The following is a 21,200-nucleotide window of genomic DNA, read 5'->3' on the forward strand; positions in this document are numbered from 1 at the left end:
TAGTTAATTTTTTCTTTTAATCTACAAATTATATTAAAGTAGATTTTAATTATTTTCACCTAAAACAAATCGTAGCATCAGTATTGTCTAGCGTGTTTTACACTTCTCCAGAACACAATATGACCTACCCCAAGGTCGGAACAAACTAACATCTAACATATGTCGTAGCGTCAGTATTGCCTAGCGTGTTCCTACGTTTCTCTGGAACTCAAAATGATCTGACCAAGGTTGGTTTCAACAGTTTTTCCATTTTTCGTGTCAATATTTTGTAACCATGATGGTTCAGTGACATATTCACTACTGGCACTTTCCTTGTCTGGAATCGGAATTGTTACATAGCTCTTCAGTTCTAAGGGAATTTCTCCTGTCTCATATACCTTGCACACAAGGTGGAATACTTTTGCTGTGGATGACTCTCCGAAGGGTATCAACAATCCTGTAGGAGTGCCGTCTACTCTAGGGACCTTGTTTCGACTTAGGTCTTTCAGTGTTCTGTCAAATTCCGCTCTGCGTATTGTATGTCTTGCCTCATGTTCATCTACTTCCCTTTCCGTTTCTATACTACACGCATCATTTTTCTTGATTAGCGATTTTATACAGGGTTATTTTGCTAACTGATAGCCAACAACAGGAAATGATCCCGAGAGAATAAGCAGCAAGAATGATCATACAGTCATATCGCTGGATATGCGTTCCAAGGGAGGTACACCCCTTGAAGGTGGAGACAAAAGGTCTTTGATAGTGATCCCAGAATCAGCAAGAGGCTGGTGGCCTGTCAGCATGGACTAAGCTGGATGATAGTGTGGAACATTCGCTACGTCAACTGCCACTATCCGTAACCCTTACAACACGTAGTAGGCATTGGACTTACGGAGATGCCTCCGCAGCGACAGTTTTCTCGTTAGTTCATGGCACGAACCACCACTGCACTGGGATTTGCATCTTCCATACAGTTCATAAATGAAATTAGAGGTGTCGTCAATATTGAAGACGTCCCACCTGTGGGCTTTGAAGAGTCCCCATGGTATGATGACCGTCAACCATCACCCATAGTCCTGTCGGGTCGGCGGAGAATGCGACTGCGTCGTGGCACCAGTCATCCTTCCTCAACACCTCAGGGGCGTGGCACATCTGCTGACGCTGTCTCACCTGCTGGAAGACCTGCCGCTGGTGCTATGAAGGCTAATATGGCTACTTCACGATGGCACCCCAGCTCACTGCCATGTTGAATGCAGAGCTAAAAGACTAGTGCAGACAAACAAAATTCCCACTGGCCTAGTGTGTCCTCATGTGATCTTTCAAACTCGAAATTTACACTGTCAGAGATCTCTTATCTGCGCCTTCAAGTGGGTGTATCTCCTGGTGCCCCGGGCTTCTGACCATCAAAGTAAACCATAAGAATGGGGTGCTCTGCCGACCTTTTTGTAATAAGAACATCCCTCCACATTTTATGCAGGCTTACGATTGGCTATTCTCACAATACATAGGTATGTTTGACTTGTTGTAATATTTACTTTTTTATTTTTATCTTCCTTACTGTCGACAACACTACGGCATCAAATAATTAAACTGGTTCTCTTAGTTGATGACCTTTTATTCCTCAGTTAGTTGGAATAAAGCCAGAGATATTCAAGATTTTCTTAAATCTTCTGCATCATTATGTAGATTGTAATGGGTATAAGTGCAGATGTCTCTATTGCTGACTGAGGACGGTGTACTGAACAACATTACATCAGTACTGACATCATTCGCAAACTAATAACTACAACTATTACATGTCGTATGTTTTTAGGTTGGTTAGTACTTTTAACTAAGTGTTGCAAGAGTAGTACTTATTTTCTTCTGTGCAGCAGGTCAGAAGTTGACGTGAAGAGACGTTGGCGCAAATTGGATTGTCTACACTGACATGCGTAATCCACTTAGTTGGTACAGTCACAGCCATGAAGAAAACATCAGTTCGTAAGTTCGTGACGTATTTGTGGCAAGACTGTGAGACACAAGGAACAAACAACCAACACACTGTGTTGTGTACATATAAAAAAAAACCTGCACTTATACCCAGTACATCCTGTATATTGTAATGTCTTTTAACCTTCGCTAAGTAGCTTTTCTTGTTTCTCGAAGAGACAGGCGAATGGAATCTTCTTAATTTCAAATGTGGCGTTTGCTCCTTCCTCTTTCAGCTTATTTATCGGATAGTATATTTTCGTATATTTGTGATTTATTGATGAGTTTAGTTTCCTGTGCCAGCCTTCGCTGCATTAGTGATCCTATGGCGCTGGTTGAAGACATTCCACATTTTAGCTGATACTAGGGTTTTCCATCCACTGATTAACCATGTAGTATGCGAACTTTTTTTTCTCCACTAGGAATTTCCACCATAATTACTAACCACATGTCATCGACACTGTTTGGTGCAAGATGTACCACGGCAGCATAAGTGCAGTAAAACAATCGGACGGACTTCCTCTCTATCCATGTATTCCTCCGTTAATTCCAGCTCTTGTATTTTCTCCCACATTCAATGGTAAAACTGAAAATGGCAACCGGGAAGGGATGTTACCGGAAATACTGTTATGATACCTTTAGTTGCAGCCATTTCAAAGTCTGCTGTACCAATTATTGGTGACGGGAAGAATATCTTATTTCTGAATCCAAAATGACCTCTTTCATACGTATTTTCAGCAAAGCAAATAAAACAGGAAACAAAGGCGACGCTTCCCTGGTGCTTGCGGTATTAATATGTATAGTGGAAAGTTGTTCGTCTCCTCTCTGGTGCTTGTGATATTAATCTGTATAGCGTAGAATCGTTTCCAACAACAGTCATATGTCCCGTTAACAGAATAGTTACATATTCAAAGAGGGTTTCCCTGCCTTGTTGACAATCGAACCCCACGTTCTTCTTTGAGGAACAGATCTATCAACAGTTTTCCAAAAACTACAATCTTCTGTTAATATCAAAATGTCTTTGTTCAGTTGAATCTCCAAACGATGCCAGGGTTCTGTATCATCATCGTATCTTCCATTCTTGCTTTACACAATGCAGTCTTAGAGTTCTCACAAGTGGGCTTGTTTGCTACGAAACTTGAACCTACATCTTTGAAATCTTGAAATTCTCTTTAAAAAAGTAGAAAAACAGGCACTGCTCTTCCTTCGTGGACTCTTTTCCTGCAGTTATGCATTCGTATTCTAATCTGTACATCTCCTTCATCAGATAGAAAAGAATGTTCCGCCGCGATTCTGCCATCTGAAATTTTGAAACGGCTCCGGCAGTTACTCCGTTGGAATTTACGAACAGCTCATTCGTTTACCCGTGACATTTCTTGGGCGCTCATTAGCGACCACTATCGTTGAGAGGATAGGAAGGCCGTCGTCGAGTTCATTGCCTTACTGACTGACATGACAACACATCCGCTGTTCATGAACGACTAATGTAAATCAGTAGGGGGGGGGGGGGCGTGGCAGTGGGGGCTCTGGTCGGAAAACTCACCGTGCAAAACACGCTAGCAGGAAATCCCACAAGTGTCGGAAATACCAAGGGCGGAAAGCCTACACAGGCGTACGTCCTTTGGAACAAATCTTGGGCCGTATGTCCATACCAACTTTTTTGCTCTGTATCCTCAGAGGGATTGTTGCTGCAGTTTGTTCTCATTTAGCAAAATAACCCTGTACATACCGTCAACCTCTGATCTTTCCTCTCTTCGTCTAGAACTTATTTGTCCTGTGTTGTTGTGGTCTTCAGTCCGAATGCTGGATTGACACAGCTCTCCATACCGCTCTGCCATGCACAAGCCTCTTTATTTTCGAAAAGTACTGCAAACCAAATCCTTCTGAAACTGCTTACTTGATCCCTCTCTTGGTCTCTTTTACGATTTCTCCCCGCCCCACATTTCCTCCAATAGTAAACTGATAGTGACTTGATGTCTAGGAATGTATCCTATTAGCCGATCCCTTCATCTAGTCACGTTGTGCCACAAATTTCTTTTCTTCCCATTTCTGTTCAATGCCTCCTTATTAGTTACGCGATCTATCCATCTGATCTTCGTCATTCTTCTGTAGAACCACATTTCAAAAGCTTTTCTCTTCTTGTCTAAACTGTTTATCACCCTTATTTCACTTCCGTATATTGCTGCATTCGGTGCAAATACTTTCAGAAAAGATTTCCAGAAGCTTAAATACATACTCGATGTTAACACATTTTAGTTCTTCAGAAACACTTTTCTTGCAATCGCCAGTCTACCTTTTGTGTCATGTCCACTTCGGCCGCCATCAGCTATTTTGCTGCCCTAATACTACTACTTTAAGAGTCCAATCTCCTGACCAACTTCCGTCAGCATCGCTCGATTTAATTCGGCTACATTGCATTATCCTCGTTTTGCTGTTGTTGATGCTCATGTTGCATCGTCCTTTCAAATGGTTCAAATGGCTCGGAGCACAATGGGACTCAACTGCTGTGGTCATCAGTCCCATAGAACTTAGAACTACTTAAACCTAACTAACCTAAGGACATCACACACATCCATGCCCGAGGTAGGATTCGAACCTGCGACCGTAGCAGTCGCACGGTTCCGGACTGCGCGCCTAGAACCGCGAGACCACCGCGGCCGGCATCATCGTCCTTTCAAGACATTGTCCATACCTTGCAACTGCTCTTACGATTCCTTTTGCTGTATGTGGCGGAATTACAATGTTTTTATTTCTTCTCCCTGAACTTTAATTGCTACTCCATTTCTTTTCCTTTGCTGCTTACTCAATGTACAGATTGAATAACATCGGAGATAGGGTACGATCACGTCTCACTCACATCTCAACCAGTCTTTCACTGTTCCCCTTTCATTCCTCTCCTCTCCTATAATTGCAGTCTGGTTTCTGTAAAAGTTGTAAATACCCTCTCGCTCCCTATATTGTACCCCTGCTACCTTCAGATCTTCAAAGAGGGTGTTGCAAAAAGCTTTCTCTAATTCTACAAATTCTGCTAAAGAAGGTTTTCCTTTCCTTAACCTATCTTCTAGGATAAGTCATAGGGCTAGAATTGTCAGTATTGCCCCCCGTGTTCCTGCAATTCTCGGAAATTCAAACTGATCTTCCATGATGTCGGCTCGTGTGAGTTTTTCCATTCTTCTGTAAAGAATTCGTGTTAGTATTTTGCAACCATGAATTAGTAAACTGATAGTTCGGTAATTTTCACACCTGTCAACAACTGCTTTCTTTCGAATTGCAATTATTACACACTTCTTGATGTCTGAGGGTATTTCACCTACCTCATAAATCTTGCACATAGGATAGTGGAGTTTTGTGACGGGTGGCTCTCCCAAGACTATCAATAGTTGTGACGGAATGTCGTCTACTCCCAAAGCCTTGTCTCGACTTTGCTCTTTCAGCGGTATGCCAAATTCTTCTCATAGTATCATATCTCCCACTTCATCTTTATCTACATCCTATTCTACAACATTGCCCTCAACCTACATCTTCCTTATACAGACCTTCTATGTACCACTTCCACCTGTCAGCTTTCCGTTATTTGCTTAGGAATGGTTTTTCATCTGAGCTCTTGATATTATGAAGCTGCTTCTCTTCTCCCGCAGGCGGTATCTATCTTTCCCCTAGTTATAAGCTTCTAAATCCATATATATGTGCTATATGACAGAAACGTAAATTCGTTACAAACTACGTCGTGCATACGCTTTATTCAACATGTAAACATCACTAGAGATATGCCCATTTAGATCATGACATATTCGATATGCCTGCAATCATTGTCAATGATGTGGGGCAGACAAATAGCGGAATTCCGCCTGACCCGCAGAAGTGACAGAACATCGATGCCGTCAATGATCTCTTGAATGGCTGTTTTCATCCAAGAAATGGTTTTGGTGTGATTGCTGTACACCTTGATTGTTGCGTGACCAGACATTGCGCGCCACACATTTACGCGTTGAGGGTGAAGAGACTTTCTTGCTTGGGTAATGTGGGTTCTATAACCCCCCCCCCCCCCCCCAAAATGAACCAATTTTGCTTACTGACGAACTCATCCAAATGAAAGTGGGGTTCGTCGCTGAATGTGTATAGTAACTTCCACCATGCAACACGGCCAATCGTGCAGTTTGAATTGTCACCCTGTATTTTCATTCTACTTCGTCGTCGAGGAATGGAGTAGTCACAGACTTTTTAATAGTAACAGAAGAAGGGAGTGAGACTGAGGGTGACATAGAAATAGAGAGAGATGGAGAAAGAGAGAGAGGGAGAGAGAGAGAGAGAGAGTGTAAGAGGAAGACTCATAACTGTGAGGTCAAAGTGCGAGTTAACTGGGCTCAGTAGCTAAGTATTTGTAACGAGTGAGGGCGTCAGCGATTAGCGCACAGTGCAGACCAGGGTGAGAGGTGCTCAGACTGCCGACGTTTCGCAGAGTCGCCTGGCGAGGACGGCACGGTGGGTCTGCTGTGCGCGCAGTGCAAGGACGTGTTCCCCAGCGCGTGGGACCTGATGGTGCACGTGCAGGCGGCGCACATGCTCAACATCTACCAGCTGGGCGCGCCCAGGGCCGCCCTCAACGGCGCCCCGGCCGGCGCCGCCCCCGCCACCCCTGCCGCCACCGCCTCTGCCAGCCCCGTCAAGGAGGAGCACCAGGTAAGCTGCCGACGCTGTGCTGTCCGGTAGACAGATACGAATTCGATTCTACACAGAATACGCGAAAGAACTTGCCCCCTTCCAACAGCCGTGTACCGCAAGTCTCTAGAGGAACTGGAACTTCCAAATGATTGGAAAAGAGCACAGGTAGTTCCACTTTTCATGAAGGGTCGTCGAGCAGATGCGCAAAACTAAGGCCTATATCTCTGACATCGATCTGTTGTAGAATTTTAGAACATGTTTTTAGCTCGCGTATCGTGTCATTTCTGGAAACCCGTAATCTGCTCTGTAGGAATCGACATGGATTCCCGAAACAGCAATCGTGTGACACCCAACTCCCTTTATTTATTCATGAGACCCAGAAAATGTTAGATACAGGCTCCCAGGTAGAAACCATTTTCCTTGACTTCCAGGAAGGCGTTCGATACAGTTCCGCGCTGTCGCCTGACTACGAAATATCAGACCTACTGTGTGGCTGGACTGAAGAGTTTTTAGCTAACAGAACACAACATGTTGTTCTCAATGGAGGGACGTCTACAGACGTTCAAGTAACCTCTGGCGTGCCACAGCGGAGTGTTATGGGACCATTGCTTTTCACAATATATATAAATGACCTAGTAAATATCGTCGGAAGTTCCATGCGGCTTTTCGCAAATGATGCTGTAGTATACAGAGAAGTTGCAGCATTAGAAAATTGCAGTCAAATGCTGGAAGATCTGCACCGGATAGGCACTTGGTGCAGGGAGTGGCAACTGACCCTTAACATAGACAAATGTAATGTATTGCGAATACATAGAAAGAAGGATCCTTTATTGTACGATTATATGATAGCGGAACAAACACTGGTAGCAGTTACTTCTGTAAAATATCTGGAAGTATGAATACGGAACGATTTGAAGTGAAATGATCATATAAAATTAATTGTTGGTCGGGCGGGTGCCAGGTTGAGATTCATTGGGAGAGTCCTGGGAAATGTAGTCCATCAACAAAGGAGGTGGCTTACAAAACATTCGTTCGACCTATACTTGAGTATTGCTCATCTGTGTGGGATCTGTACCAGGTCGGGTTGACAGAGGAGATAGAGAAGATCCAAAGAAGAGCGGCGCGTTTCGTCACAGGGTCATTTGGTAAGCGTGATAGCGTTACGGAGATGTTTAGCAAAATCAAGTGGCAGACTCTGCAAGAGAGCCGCTCTGCATAGCGGTGTAGCTTACTGTCCAGGTTTCGAGAGGGTGCGTTTCTGGATGAGGTATCGGATACATTGCTTCCCGCTATTTATACCTCCCGAGGAGGTCACGAATGTAAAATTAGAGAGATTCGAGCGCGCACGGAGGCTCTCCAGCAGTCGTTCTTCCCACCAACCATACGCGACTGTAACAGGAAAGGGATGTAATGACAGTGGTACGTAAAGTGCCCTCCGCCACACACGGTTGGGTGGCTTGCGGAGTGTGAATGTAGACGTAGATGTAGATATAACGAACTGTGTTCTCACCTACCATGCAAGTTTTAAAAGGCGAGAGGTCTCACCGGGAGGTATATCGAAGTGTCTTAACCGTCTAGTACGGGGATGGCAAAGAACATGACTCACGCGCAGGTCTTGTGCACGCGAGCGAATCTGTGGCGCCAAGTGCACACTTCCCCCTCTTCCACGCCACGCCGTCTCAGTGGGGGCAGCGGAAGGGGGTAAAATGCAAAGCATCACCTACAGCTTTGTTTCACACACTGCTTCTAAAGAACAACTGATACTACGGAACCAGCAACAATTGGTATAGAACACCTGACGGATGATAGTACAAGGAAACGGAGTTGGCACGACGCGTTAAATGTAGTAAAGCCACTGCACGAATTATCTGTATGCATTTGACAGTTCACACAGTACAGTGTTTGAAGAAGATTGTTATGGAACCCATTAGTACGACAGTCTAAGTGTTATGGCACCATTTCTGTAAGATATCACTTCAGTGCTTGCGAGATCGTGGACGAGCAGTTAAACAGCTCGAAGCCGCTAATAGTGTGGCCATGGGAATGTCATCTTGCAATTAATAAGAGCTACTGAAGGTGGAAATACTACACAAAAGAACGCCAGTGGTCAATAAGTATTCCAAGTGGCGAAAATGAACTGGTAGGTAGATTGTTGCAGACCTTACAACCGCTTCTGGTAAGCGTTTCTGCACCATAGTCATTTTGCGTTTCGTTTGTGTGATCGGAAGCTTGTTGAGTGTATCCCACTGCAATCACGCAATAGTTGGGAAAGAATTCGCTGGTGAAGCGAGCATTTTGGTTGGAGTTGGCAAAAATGTTCTCCGACGAGTTCGGCTTTACTGTGGAAATTGTTTCTGGTCGCCAGTTAGTGTGGAGAGGGAGAGGAACACGTGAAGCACTAGATAGCATTTTCGAACGTCGACGGTATGGCCTAGGTTTTAAGGTGTTACTCAGTTTCATAGTCGAAAAGAGCCTTTCAGAAACATATGTTGATCGAAACATTGATATCACTTTTGCAGCCTCATTACGGAGACGTGGAACTTCTTCTCAAGAAAGACAACGTAGAACGCATGGACGATTTTACCGTAAAATAATCTGCCTTGAGGATTACATTGAAAATAGTCCAGTTCTGTCCGTAGATGCACAGGGGTGCTTCTAACTGAAAAGGCGAACTGTCTATAAAACAGCTCAAAAAGAAATGTAATATTGGCAGTGTCCTCAAACATTTACAAAGCTATTCCTGTAACTCTTTCAAAGCTACAGTGGATTGTTCAGAATTCGTGTTTTCTTTAATGCGTGATCCATACCTATAAACCCAACACGAAGTACTTCAAAATGGTTCAAATGGCTCTGAGCACTATGGGACTCAACTGCTGAGGTCATTAGTCCCCTAGAACTTAGAACTAGTTAAACCTAACTAACCTAAGGACATCACAAACATCCATGCCCGAGGCAGGATTCGAACCTGCGACCGTAGCGGTCTTGCGGTTCCAGACTGCAGCGCCTTTAACCGCACGGCCACTTCGGCCGGCTACACGAAGTACTCTCTCACGCACAGAAGATTGAGTGCCGTACAAATTCTCTGCCGATAATTATAATTTTTAGCTGTTTCAACGACAACAAAATCTTTAAATTCTCTCTGCATGGTGTTGTAATGCCTTTTCGTAGGTAATTTGCAGTACCTCTCCATTAGGCGAGTACATAACGGGTACTGAAAGTTCTCATCCTTCTGTGTGACTCTCATTCATTTTTAAAGGACTGCAATGACCTCCCTCTTTAGGCACAAACAGCCACTTCCTTTATGTCACGAACAATGAAGGATAAATGGCGCTTACATCGCGATTCTGCTGAACTGAAGAAAATAGTGTGTGTTCAAATGTTCAGATGTATGTGAAATCTTATGGGACTTAACTGCTAAGGTCATCAGTCCCTAAGCTTACACACTACATAACCTAAATTATCCTAAGGACAAACACACACACCCATGCCCTATGGAGGACTCGAACCTCCGCCGGGACCAGCCAGAAAATAGTGCTGATCAAAATTAGCCACACCAAATGCTGGAAGGAAATCTCGCTTCCCACTGTTACATGATATCTCGTGCTATACCGTGAAGGACCGAGCAAATCCGATACGCACAATGTTGTGCCAAGCCAGTCCGAGCATCGATTCCTACAGGACAGCATAGAATGGCGTTTTGCAAGCCGTGGTCTACAATACCTGAATAAATTTCAGCTTCAAAGAAAAAATAAAAAGTCATATTTTTTTAACCAGTAAAAAAGTGTTATAGTGGGCATAAGGTCAAATCTAAGATATGTTATATCTGTAAGAAATAATTGGGTGTGCCGCTATTTGCAACAACAGGCATTTGATGAATTGAAGACGTACTACACTCCACTTAGTTAATGATTTTAATTTAACATCTTGATGAAACCTTTGTAGGATTTACATGATTAAAAATGCAATGTGACAAACATACAGTATAATACAATATATCCTTATTAGAGGATTACTCGGTAACACCTTATACTCTTGTTTAGACTTACACTTGATACACATGAATACTGTCTCTCCTTTATAATTTGGTCTGTTTGTGTTTGTCCTGCGTCTGCAACTTGACGCCAGTGGCGTCATGGATCTGTTCAGGTAGACTTACCTGGCACCTGGTCTGCTGCACTCGATGCTTCTTCCATAGCAGTTCTGCTGACGGCCTACCCCTCTTTTTTGCCATGTCTTTTCCCTGCTCGCAGAGTGCCACTGCCTTTCTGTATTTTATTTCTAGTAGATTATTTTGTTTATTAGGTAGGGTTTAGGAACTGTCGCAGCCGCTCTCTGCCAAGAGACAAGCGAGCTTTGAAATGACTTGCATTTCATGAAACGTAAAACCTTGGGGATCCATTGCTAACAAAATAGGAACTTCAGAATATTAGCAGTTCATTATAATTTCCACGTCGCAGTAAGAGTGAAACGTAATCGGTCAAAACAAGACAGGAGTCGGGTGTTGATATAAGTTATTGGAGTCTTGAAATTACGCAGACATACGTAAATAATAAACAGAACTGGACACTGAAGTGTCCTGATGCTACGAATCAACGGAAATACTTGCTTTCACCTCACTTAATTTCACCTGTTGCAAGAGTCCCCAACGGTACACAAACGCTTCATGTTGTATGTTTTATACAAACAGTATTTTCGAATTGACTTGCAAGTGGAACTTGATTATTACATCAAAACGTGATTTATGTCACGTTGCGGATACGACAGAACAAACAAATAGTTTCAGAACTTAAAGTATCTCTGCATATAGCTATAATATTTCGATCAGTGACGAGAACTTACCGTTTGTGTGTCTTGAACAAACACGTGAACAGCAAGTCGCTCAATTAGTACCAGAAACGGTACAGGAACTAGCTTTGTGCAGAATCTGCACGTACCGTCAATGGTGCTCCGAAACAATCTACCATTTAACAGGATCGCTTTTGTATGACGCGAGTTCGCAACATTGGGCGTTAGGAGGTTAAGCACCGGTTTGTTGTCTACCTAGAGAGTGGCTGAGAGCAGCAGGTACTCTCGCAGTTAATTATCAACGTCTACTGTGAACTGGCATCCTTTTGAAACTATACACGAGTCTTCATGCGACATTATGAACACGTTTATGCTCTAAAGTGCACCATCAGACAGTGAGTATTGAGTTGGGAAGTAACACGGATTTTGGAAAGTGGAACATACCTATGATTACTGGTTGTCAAATAAATACTGTTGAACACTGTATTTGACAATATCAGCCCGACATAGATACAACACTGCTAATCAGTTACATCGTGCTTTACAACATTACTGTTAGTCCTAGTAACTTTTACGGAATTTAATTTGATATCTTAAAAGTGGCACTAATATTTGACCATGCAAAGTGCATGAGAAATTACTTTAGCTCACTTCAAGTTGTGCGTGCACCTCAAACTAGCCATCTACACAAATATGAAAAAGTTTCCATAATTAATCATGTATTACTCTAATTTGTTCACCTCTGATTCAAATGAGCGTATGGCATCGTTGGCCGGGAGGCCCCAAACGGGGAAGTTCGGCCGCCAAGTGGAAGACTTATTTCAATCGACGCCACACTGGTCTACTTGCACGCAGGTGATGACGATGAAAGGATGAAACTTCTGGCAGATCAAAACTGTATGCCGGACCGAGACTCGAACTCGGGACCTTTGCCTTTTGCGGGCAAGTGCTCTGCCAACTGAGCTACCCAAGCACGACTCATGCCCCGTCCTCACAGCTTTACCTCTGCCAGTACCTCGTCTCCTACCTTCCAAACTTTACAGAAGCTCTCCTGCGAACCTTGCAGAACTAGCACTCCTGAAAGAAAGGATATTGCGGAGACATGGCTTAGCCACAGCCTGGGGGATATTTCCAGAATGAGATTTTCACTCTGCAGCGGAGTGTGCGCTGATATGAAACTTCCTGGAAGATCAAAACTGTGTGCCGGACCGAGACTCGAACTCGGGATCTTTGCCTTTCGCGGGCAAATGCTCTGCTAATTGAGCTACCCAAGCACGACTCACGCCCCGTCCTCACAGCTTTACTTCTGCCAGTACCTCGTTTCCTACCTTCCAAACTTTGCAGAAGCTCTCCTGCGACCCTTACAGAACTAGCACTCCTGAAAGAAAGGAGTCTCGGTCCGGCACACAGTTTTGATCTGCCAGGAAGTTTCATATCAGCGGACACTCCGCTGCAGAGTGGAAATCTCATTCTGGACGATGAAAGGATAATGGGGACAACACAATACCCACTCCCCGAGAAGAGAAAATCTCCAACCCGGCCGGAAATCGAACCCGGGCCCGCTTGCATAGTAGGCGAGCACGTCACCACTCAGCTAAGCAGGCAGACCTTTTTTTTAAAATAAATACACGTGATATTTGAACAGATGAGCTTAAAATAAATGCATCTGCGGTTACTATGCTGCAGAATGTTCAATAAGGCCTTTTGTTGTGAACAAGGTTAAGCACAATTCAAATTTTTTGTGTACATGTACGTTTCGTCTTTAGCTTTGACCTGTACAAAAAGAATTAAGCTGACTTCTTAATACGTACGTTCTGTTTATGACCGGTAAGGCTCCTGACAGTTCTAGTAGCGTCTCTCCCTGGTCTTAACATTAACGAGGAGTATTAGTAAATAAGATCCAAATTTCGCATCAGCTAGTATTACTAGCATTTTTAATTACAATTAGACCTAGAGCACTAATTCTTAGTAGCTAGGTTACACTTGTACAGAACACGTCTGCAATACAGTTCAGTTATGTGTTCGACATTAACACTTCGTACTGGTGTGGTATAACATCTATACTCAAGCTTTCAATCCTCACAACGTCTTTTGAAGATTCGCAAGGTTAACGCGTCATTTGCTTACGTAAAGTAGTGGATGACCACCTGCAGTGTTCATTATTCATGGTGGTCGAATTACAGACGGACGGCTAGTATCGAAGAGGCGCAGTGGCCACAGGTTCTTCTAGTACTTCACTTCTTACTGACAGCCTGTCTCTGTCTCGCTCTGTGTCTGTTCTCTCCCTCTTACTCTGTCCGGATGTTATACCAACACCCAATTCAGTTTCTGGTTCTCCAGATAGAAACGAAACTTTCCTGTAGCAAATACCACTCGTGATTCTGATTCATGAACTGAATAACAAGTTTCCAATTGCACCGTAGGCCTGGTCACTTATGGTACTGGCTTACGATCACCATTCTCTCCTTCCAAAAGGACGGCCTTCACCCCGGTCACGGACGCGTCAGTCTGACGCACAAACAACTTTTCAAAATCAGCCACAGTTAAGGGGCTCCGGAACGCCCTATACTTGCAATGTTAAAATAACGCTTATAAATTACATCTTTCCTCACAAAGTATTTGAGGTAGGAAGTTGAACTTTTTACAGATTATTTATTGGAATATGGGCTACAACTTAACACAGGGATTTTACAAAATTTTAGTTCAGTCATTAAAGATGATTTTTTTTTCAATTGTAATGAAAATTCACAACATTTTTTTGCAATTTTTTATTTATATATTCAAAAATATACAGTTTTTTGGAGAAAGGCTGCGTTAAATTATGCAGAAGGTACTGTGTAACATTTACTGAGAGTTTGAAACAAATATGTTTGGAAGATCCTTAGAAAACGTGTAATTAGTATGAGAAAATAAAAGTTTTGGGAATCGGGCGACAAAGATTGGATTAACTTTTTAGTGCATTCCAGGTCCATAGGATGGATTATCTTCATCATCTGCAAACTCCTCCTCCAGCTTCCTCTTGTTCCTCCTCCTGTTTACTCTTGCTTGTATTTCTAGACTCTTTACAGCCCTGTCTGCAGCCCGAAGGCGTTCCTTGTCTAAAGCAAGCATCGCTCGTTATTGTGTTCGTAGATTTTGCTACCATTTTCTTCAGTTGCAGTTACTGCAACACTGTTCCAAAAGGTGGTCATGTATGAACACTTATCACATTTCAGTTGTATTTCACTAGCAAGTCCTACGTGCTTTATTATGGAGAGTTCCAGACCAACTTCACTACAATGAATACATCTTACACAGTTTGAAAAAATTCCTTTGAGAACCGACATATCAAATATTTCATTCACATCCGATTCGCCCATAAAACATTCATAGTTTTCACTCATTGAACCAAGCTTCTTCTGTGAAGTATTTTCTTTCCCACTTTGACTGCTATGGGCAGGTGTACTTGAGAGGTTAGGTTCACTCACTTGGTTATCGTCTTTATTGTTTACAGTACTAACAGATACGTTTGGCTTTCCAACATTTCTCCTTTTCTTAAAAGCCTTCAGAGGATTTCTAATAACTTTACTTTTACTCATTATTATACTTCAACAAAACAGAGACTCAAGAAACAGAATTAATTACGAATATTTTCGAGATAACAACAGAGTAAATGAACATGAAACGATCGACAATCACACCAGCGATATATATTGAACCATCACAGGTTAGCCACAACACATACTTTATCTCACATCACTAAAATGTACCTGATGAACACGGACGTTAATAATAACACCATTTGACAGCAGTTTAACAGCGCCATAGTGGGTCACGCCCATGTAGAACACATTTCAAAAAAAAAATTAAAAATAGTTGTAGTCTTCGGAATTGAATAAATTATATATCTATTAAAAGGTAATAGTCTGCAGATTCAGAAAACGCAAAAAAGTAAAAATTGAACTTTTCATGATTTTGAGCTTTTCCGGAGCCCCCTTAACACTAGTGCGTTCAGCTACGCATATTTCATTTGTGACAAAATAAAACACCTTCAGCCGTCCTTATGATTTGATTTTATTTTGTTGCAACCACTTTCAAGGCTTCAATGCGCCGTCTCCACGATGTTGTTGGTGCGGTACGGGTTGCCGCACCTCATCACAACAGCCTTAAGATAGCGCACTGAAGCCTTGAAACTGGTGCGCCGCGCGGGATTAGCCGAGTGGTCTGGGAGCTGCAGTCACGGCATGTGCGGCTGGTCCCGGCGGAGGTTCGATCGTCCCTCGGGCATGGGTGTTTGTGTTTCTCCTTAGGATAATTTAGGTTAAGTAGTGTGTAAGTTTAGGGTCTGATGACCTTAGCAGTTAGGTCCCATAAGTTTCCACACAAACTGGTTGCAACAAAATCAAATCAAATCATAAGGACGACTGTAGGTGTTTTATTTTGTCACAATAGTAAACGGCCGTCGTCTCAAAGACCTCTTGCGAAAAGGATGGACATACAAAAACGCATATTTCAGTCCTTCAGAAGTAGCTTGTAACGAATCCTTCCAAATAAATTTAAGGGCTGCCGCTAACTGTGCAAAGTTAGGAACGAACTTTCTGAAGAGACTGATCATTCCAGAAAACTTAGATGCACATTGAACAGTTTTTGATGAAGGAAACTTATAAATAGCACACCTTCTTTCTTGATCAATCTGTACCCCCTTCTCTCATATGATATTCTCCAAGAATGCAACGCGGGAATGATTTAAAGTAACTTCTGATGATTTCACAATAAGATTCACTTCCCTTAAAGGCTGTATTGTCGTACAAGATCCCAACGTTCTTCTAACGTAGCACTATGTACCGAAATACAATTTAAGTGTAGAAACACATATTAAAATTTTTAATCATGTAATAAAGAATCTAGCAATTGTGAAAGCACAGTCGTTCATGTTACCAAACCGAAGATCACCGTTTGAAACGCATAAGGATTCCAATCTGTACAAAACGCTCTAGGTGCCTTGCGGTCTTCAATAAAGTGTATCTGGTAATGCGCCTAGTTTAAATCTATCACAGGAAAGTACTTGGCCACCTTACACCAACCAGAGCAGATATGCAAATCAGAAAGCAGTACTTTCTGTAAAACCTTCTTAATTTAACTGTCCATAATCAGCTACTGCTTTAATCCCCCCCCCTCACCCCCCCCGCCCCTCCTCCCCTGCCCCAGGCGGGTGAAGCATTACCTGAGGTAGATGGAAGAATTACTCCTTGTTGTAACAACTAGCATAGAATTTTTCCTTACTTTCAGGAGGAGGCAGTCAATACAGCCTGTATTAGACCAGCTCCTGATCCGTTCCTTGTACTTTATATTTAATTCTATTAGTCATACCCGCCCTCTCCATAAGAACATCGCTGTACTCAGGTAGTAACACATCAAACTCTTTCAGTTACCACTATCCATCTGCACCAACATCACATTCCGGGTTGCCCGGAAATTGTAAACCCCACTATTTGTGGTATGAGTACAAAACGGTTACTTCTTTCTTGCGCGAAATTTAAATGAAAACTACCTTGCTGCCCAGTCTCAACTCGACCCCGTTCATCATGAACTCACGACCTAATACTTAGATATCTTATAAAATATCAGCAACCAACAAAGATGTTTTCCAGGAATATCCCTTTGTACTAATTTTTACCAAAATCTGTCCCATTTTTTTAAACTCTGAATCACCTGCTGCCTCACACCTCACTCTAACGTTCCCAACTCCGGCAACCCAACTTTCGCATTCTACCATTCCACAATCGTTGTAGAAACGGAGGTGTCAGAGACAAGACGGTTCCTCATTAACCTAAGCACATACAAACTGAACTACACTCCTGGAAATGGAAAGAAGAACACCATACTTGCTCCGGACACTGCGAGAGGGCTGTACAAGCAATGATCACACGCACGGCACAGCGGACACACCAGGAACCGCGGTGTTGGCCGTCGAATGGCGATAGCTGCGCAGCATTTGTGCACCGCCGCCGTCAGTGTCAGCCAGTTTGCCGTGGCATACGGAGCTCCATCGCAGTCTTTAACACTGGTAGCATGCCGCGACAGAGTGGACGTGAACCGTATGTGCAGTTGACGGACTTTGAGCGAGGGCGTATAGTGGGCATGCGGGAGGCCGGGTGGACGTACCGCCGAATTGCTCAACACGTGGGGCGTGAGGTCTCCACAGTACATCGATGTTGTCGCCAGTGGTCGGCGGAAGGTGCACGTGCCCCGCAGCGACGCACGGATGCACGCCAAGACCGTAGGATCCTACGCAGTGCCGTAGGGGACCGCACCGCCACTTCCCAACAAATTAGGGACACTGTAGCTCCTGGGGTATCGGCGAGGACCATTCGCAACCGTCTCCATGAAGCTGGGCTACGGTCCCGCACACCGTTAGGCCGTCTTCCGCTCACGCCCCAACATCGTGCAGCCCGCCTCCAGTGGTGTCGCGACAGGCGTGAATGGAGGGACGAATGGAGACGTGTCGTCTTCAGCGATGAGAGTCGCTTCTGCCTTGGTGCCAATGATGGTCGTATGCGTGTTTGGCGCCGTGCAGGTGAGCGCCACAATCAGGACTGCATACGACCGAGGCACAAAGGGCCAACACCCGGCATCATGGTGTGGGGAGCGATCTCCTACACTGGCCGTACACCACTGGTGATCGTCGAGGGGACACTGAATAGTGCACGGTACATCCAAACCGTCATCGAACCCATCGTTCTACCATTCCTAGACCGGCAAGGGAACTTGCTGTTCCAACAGGACAATGCACGTCCGCATGTATCCCGTGCCACCCAACGTGCTCTAGAAGGTGTAAGTCAACTACCCTGGCCAGCAAGATCTCCGGATCTCTCCCCCATTGAGCATGTTTGGGACTGGATGAAGCGTCGTCTCACGCGGTCTGCACGTCCAACACGAACGCCGGTCCAACTGAGGCGCCAGGTGGAAATGGCATGGCAAGCCGTTCCACAGGACTACATCCAGCATCTCTACGATCGTCTCCATGGGAGAATAGCAGCCTGCATTGCTGCGAAAGGTGGATATACACTGTACTAGTGCCGACATTGTGCATGCTCTGTTGCCTGTGTCTATGTGCCTGTGGTTCTGTCAGTGTGATCATGTGATGTATCTGACCCCAGGAATGTGTCAATAAAGTTTCCCCTTCCTGGGACAATGAATTCACGGTGTTCTTATTTCAATTTCCAGGAGTGTATATTATTCTTACGCACTACGATTATGTTACAGTGACTGGGAGTAGGGTCTTACTGTTCTTACCCCGTTTTCATCGTCATAATTCTTGTCTACGTAGTTGCGTCTTATACCGAAAATCAGGCGCCATACGCCCTTCCTTACAGTATTTAAAACACCATCTATTCTCTATTAACTGAGCCTCATTCAACTGTCTTTCTATTTCTATATACTAAATTTCCTTGGGTACTCTACGCTCCCCACCTAACACTTTTAACTCCTGTACATAGTCCTTCCATTTCCATCAGTGTCTTAGGTTTATTAAAAAAGACTGTTCTGGATCTGTCTTCAGGTATCATTCCTTCTAAAATATGTTTCACAAAGTCCACTTCTTCGAACTTCATTCACAGTGCCTTAGGATAAGTACTAATTTTGCTAAGGCATTCCCACTGTAACCAGTAGAGATCACTTTCAGCGGTAGGGAATGTAGCACATGCACAAGTCCTACAAGTTTGAAGGAAACTCCAGACGAACCTTATCACAGAAGGGTTGGTAGCTATACTGCTCGAAATTTGTACGCGTCTTCTAGCAGTGTCACACTCTGTCACTCAGTCGTTCATATCGTGTTACTGTGTTTATTCCATCTGGGAGCTCTGACTGACCGAGATTGATATCGCCCACTCATAATCACTATTTTTGAAAGCTTCATTCTGACTGATCCAGAGAGAAATAGAGGAGGCGCCGTAGGTTCTTGGCACTTAAACTGTTGGCAGCTCCTAAGATAACCACGGATTTTCAAAAAATAGTTCAAATGGCTCTGAGCACTATGGGACTTACCTTCTGAGGTCATCAGTCCCCTAGAACTTAGAACTACTTAAACCTAACTTAGTACATCACACACATTCATGCCCGATTCGGGATTCGAACCTAAGACCGTAGCGGTCGCGTGGCTTCAGACTGTAGTGCCTAGAACCGCTCGACCGCCCAGGCCGGCGCGGATTTTCACGGGTGAATGTGTAGGCAGCAATAAGTTGCAACTGGTTTGCTGTTGTGAGGTGTCAGATTACGTAACAGTGAATTTTGTTTCCACAGTGAAATTTTCACGCGGCAGCGGAGTGTGCGCTGATATGAAACTTCCTGACAGATTAAACTATGTGCTGAACCGAGACTCGATCTCGGTAGGTAGGAGACGAGGTACTGCCAGAAGTGAAGCTGTGGGCAGGGGTCGTGTGTCGTGCAAGGATAGATTAATGGGTAGAGCACTTTCCCGCGAAAGTCAAAAGTCCCGAGTTCGAGACTCGGTGTGGCACACAGTTTTAATCTTCCAGGAAGTTTTATATCAGCACACACCCCGCCGCTGAGCGAAAATTTCATTCTGGAAAAATGTCGCAGGCTGTGGCCAAAATGTCTCCGCAATATCCTTTCTTCCAGGAGTGCTAATTCTGCAATGTTCGCAAAAGAGCTTCTGTGAAGTCTGGAAGGTGGGAGACGAGCTACTGGTGGAAGTACGGCTGTGCTTGGGTAGGTCAGTCGGTAGAGCACCACCCCGCGAAAAGACAAGGTCCCGAGTCCCAGTCAAGGTCTGACACGCGGTTTTTATCTCCCAGGAAGTTTCAGTGAATTTTGTGCCAGCCATCAGGTCGGTAGCGTGTGAGACGATTACACATATATGCTGTTTAAATAATACGAATTTCTCTACCATTTCTTAGGAGGGATGGTGTGGGCAGACATTTGGTGCTATCTCGTTCGCGGCCAGAAATTCAATGGTAGTCGCAACCGCACCATGAGTTCCATAGTGCCTCGTAATCAACGTGTGTAGATGCAGCAGCCTTTGATACTTCCAGCGACGTATTGGGATCTGTTTCACTGATTTTTATCACAAGGAAAGTCCCACTTTTGTTACAAAAGCATCAGTGACTTTTTCTCCGACAGCAGCCAAACTGGAGGTCATTACACCTATAATTTTGCATCTTTCTCGGGCTTTGCTAGGTTGGGGGGACTTTATTTGTGGCTAGACATGTCAGAGTTCGAGAGATGGCTATCCTACTGACGACATACAAGTATGTTTCACTGGGATGAGTTCTCTAGGTGTGTATTTTGTGGAGCTGCGCTACACGCACAGTAGCTGTCGTTGCGTGGATCAGAATTTTTCTGTGGCGTCACATAGTCTAGTAACGTAGTGGTGGCTTAGCAGCATTTTTTCCATAACAGGGTGATAATTCCTTCACATACTGTACTTTTGGTTAGAAATTGATTAAAAACTGCAGTGCATATAAGATTTGCTAAGACGTCATTGTTTACACCAATGTATTTGTTTGTAACACACACACTAGTGATGAAGTGGTGGCCTAGCAATGATAAATACATCGGGCCCATGCTGCACTGTGATTGACTGAGAGCATTATGACGATGAGGCCATGCGATGCGACTTTTTTCTGGCACTGCGGTCCCAACACGATGCTGCGACACTTCAGCATGACAATGCCAGACCCCATACTTACTGAAACATCTGCAACAATGTGATGCCTTGGGCTTTGTGTCATGGATTGCCCTCCATATACAGAGTGTTACAAAAAGATACGGCCAAACTTTCAGGAAACATTCCTCACACACAAAGA

At 44.0% G+C, this 21,200-nt stretch overlaps 1 protein-coding gene across 1 annotated transcript in view; it reads left to right on the forward strand.

Annotated features, from left to right (window-relative positions):
• The window catches only part of LOC126481395 (RNA-binding protein Raly-like), a 999,983-nt gene that overhangs the window by 895,060 nt on the left and 83,723 nt on the right, over window positions 1–21,200 (forward strand). Inside the window, exon 8 of the mRNA XM_050105125.1 lies at window positions 6,407–6,627. Coding sequence (XP_049961082.1) covers window positions 6,407–6,627 — 221 coding nt within the window. The remainder of the gene's footprint in view (window positions 1–6,406; window positions 6,628–21,200) is intronic.

This window comes from Schistocerca serialis, chromosome 5 (genome assembly GCF_023864345.2).
Source record: "Schistocerca serialis cubense isolate TAMUIC-IGC-003099 chromosome 5, iqSchSeri2.2, whole genome shotgun sequence".
In the NCBI taxonomy this organism is placed as follows: Eukaryota; Metazoa; Arthropoda; class Insecta; order Orthoptera; family Acrididae; genus Schistocerca; species Schistocerca serialis.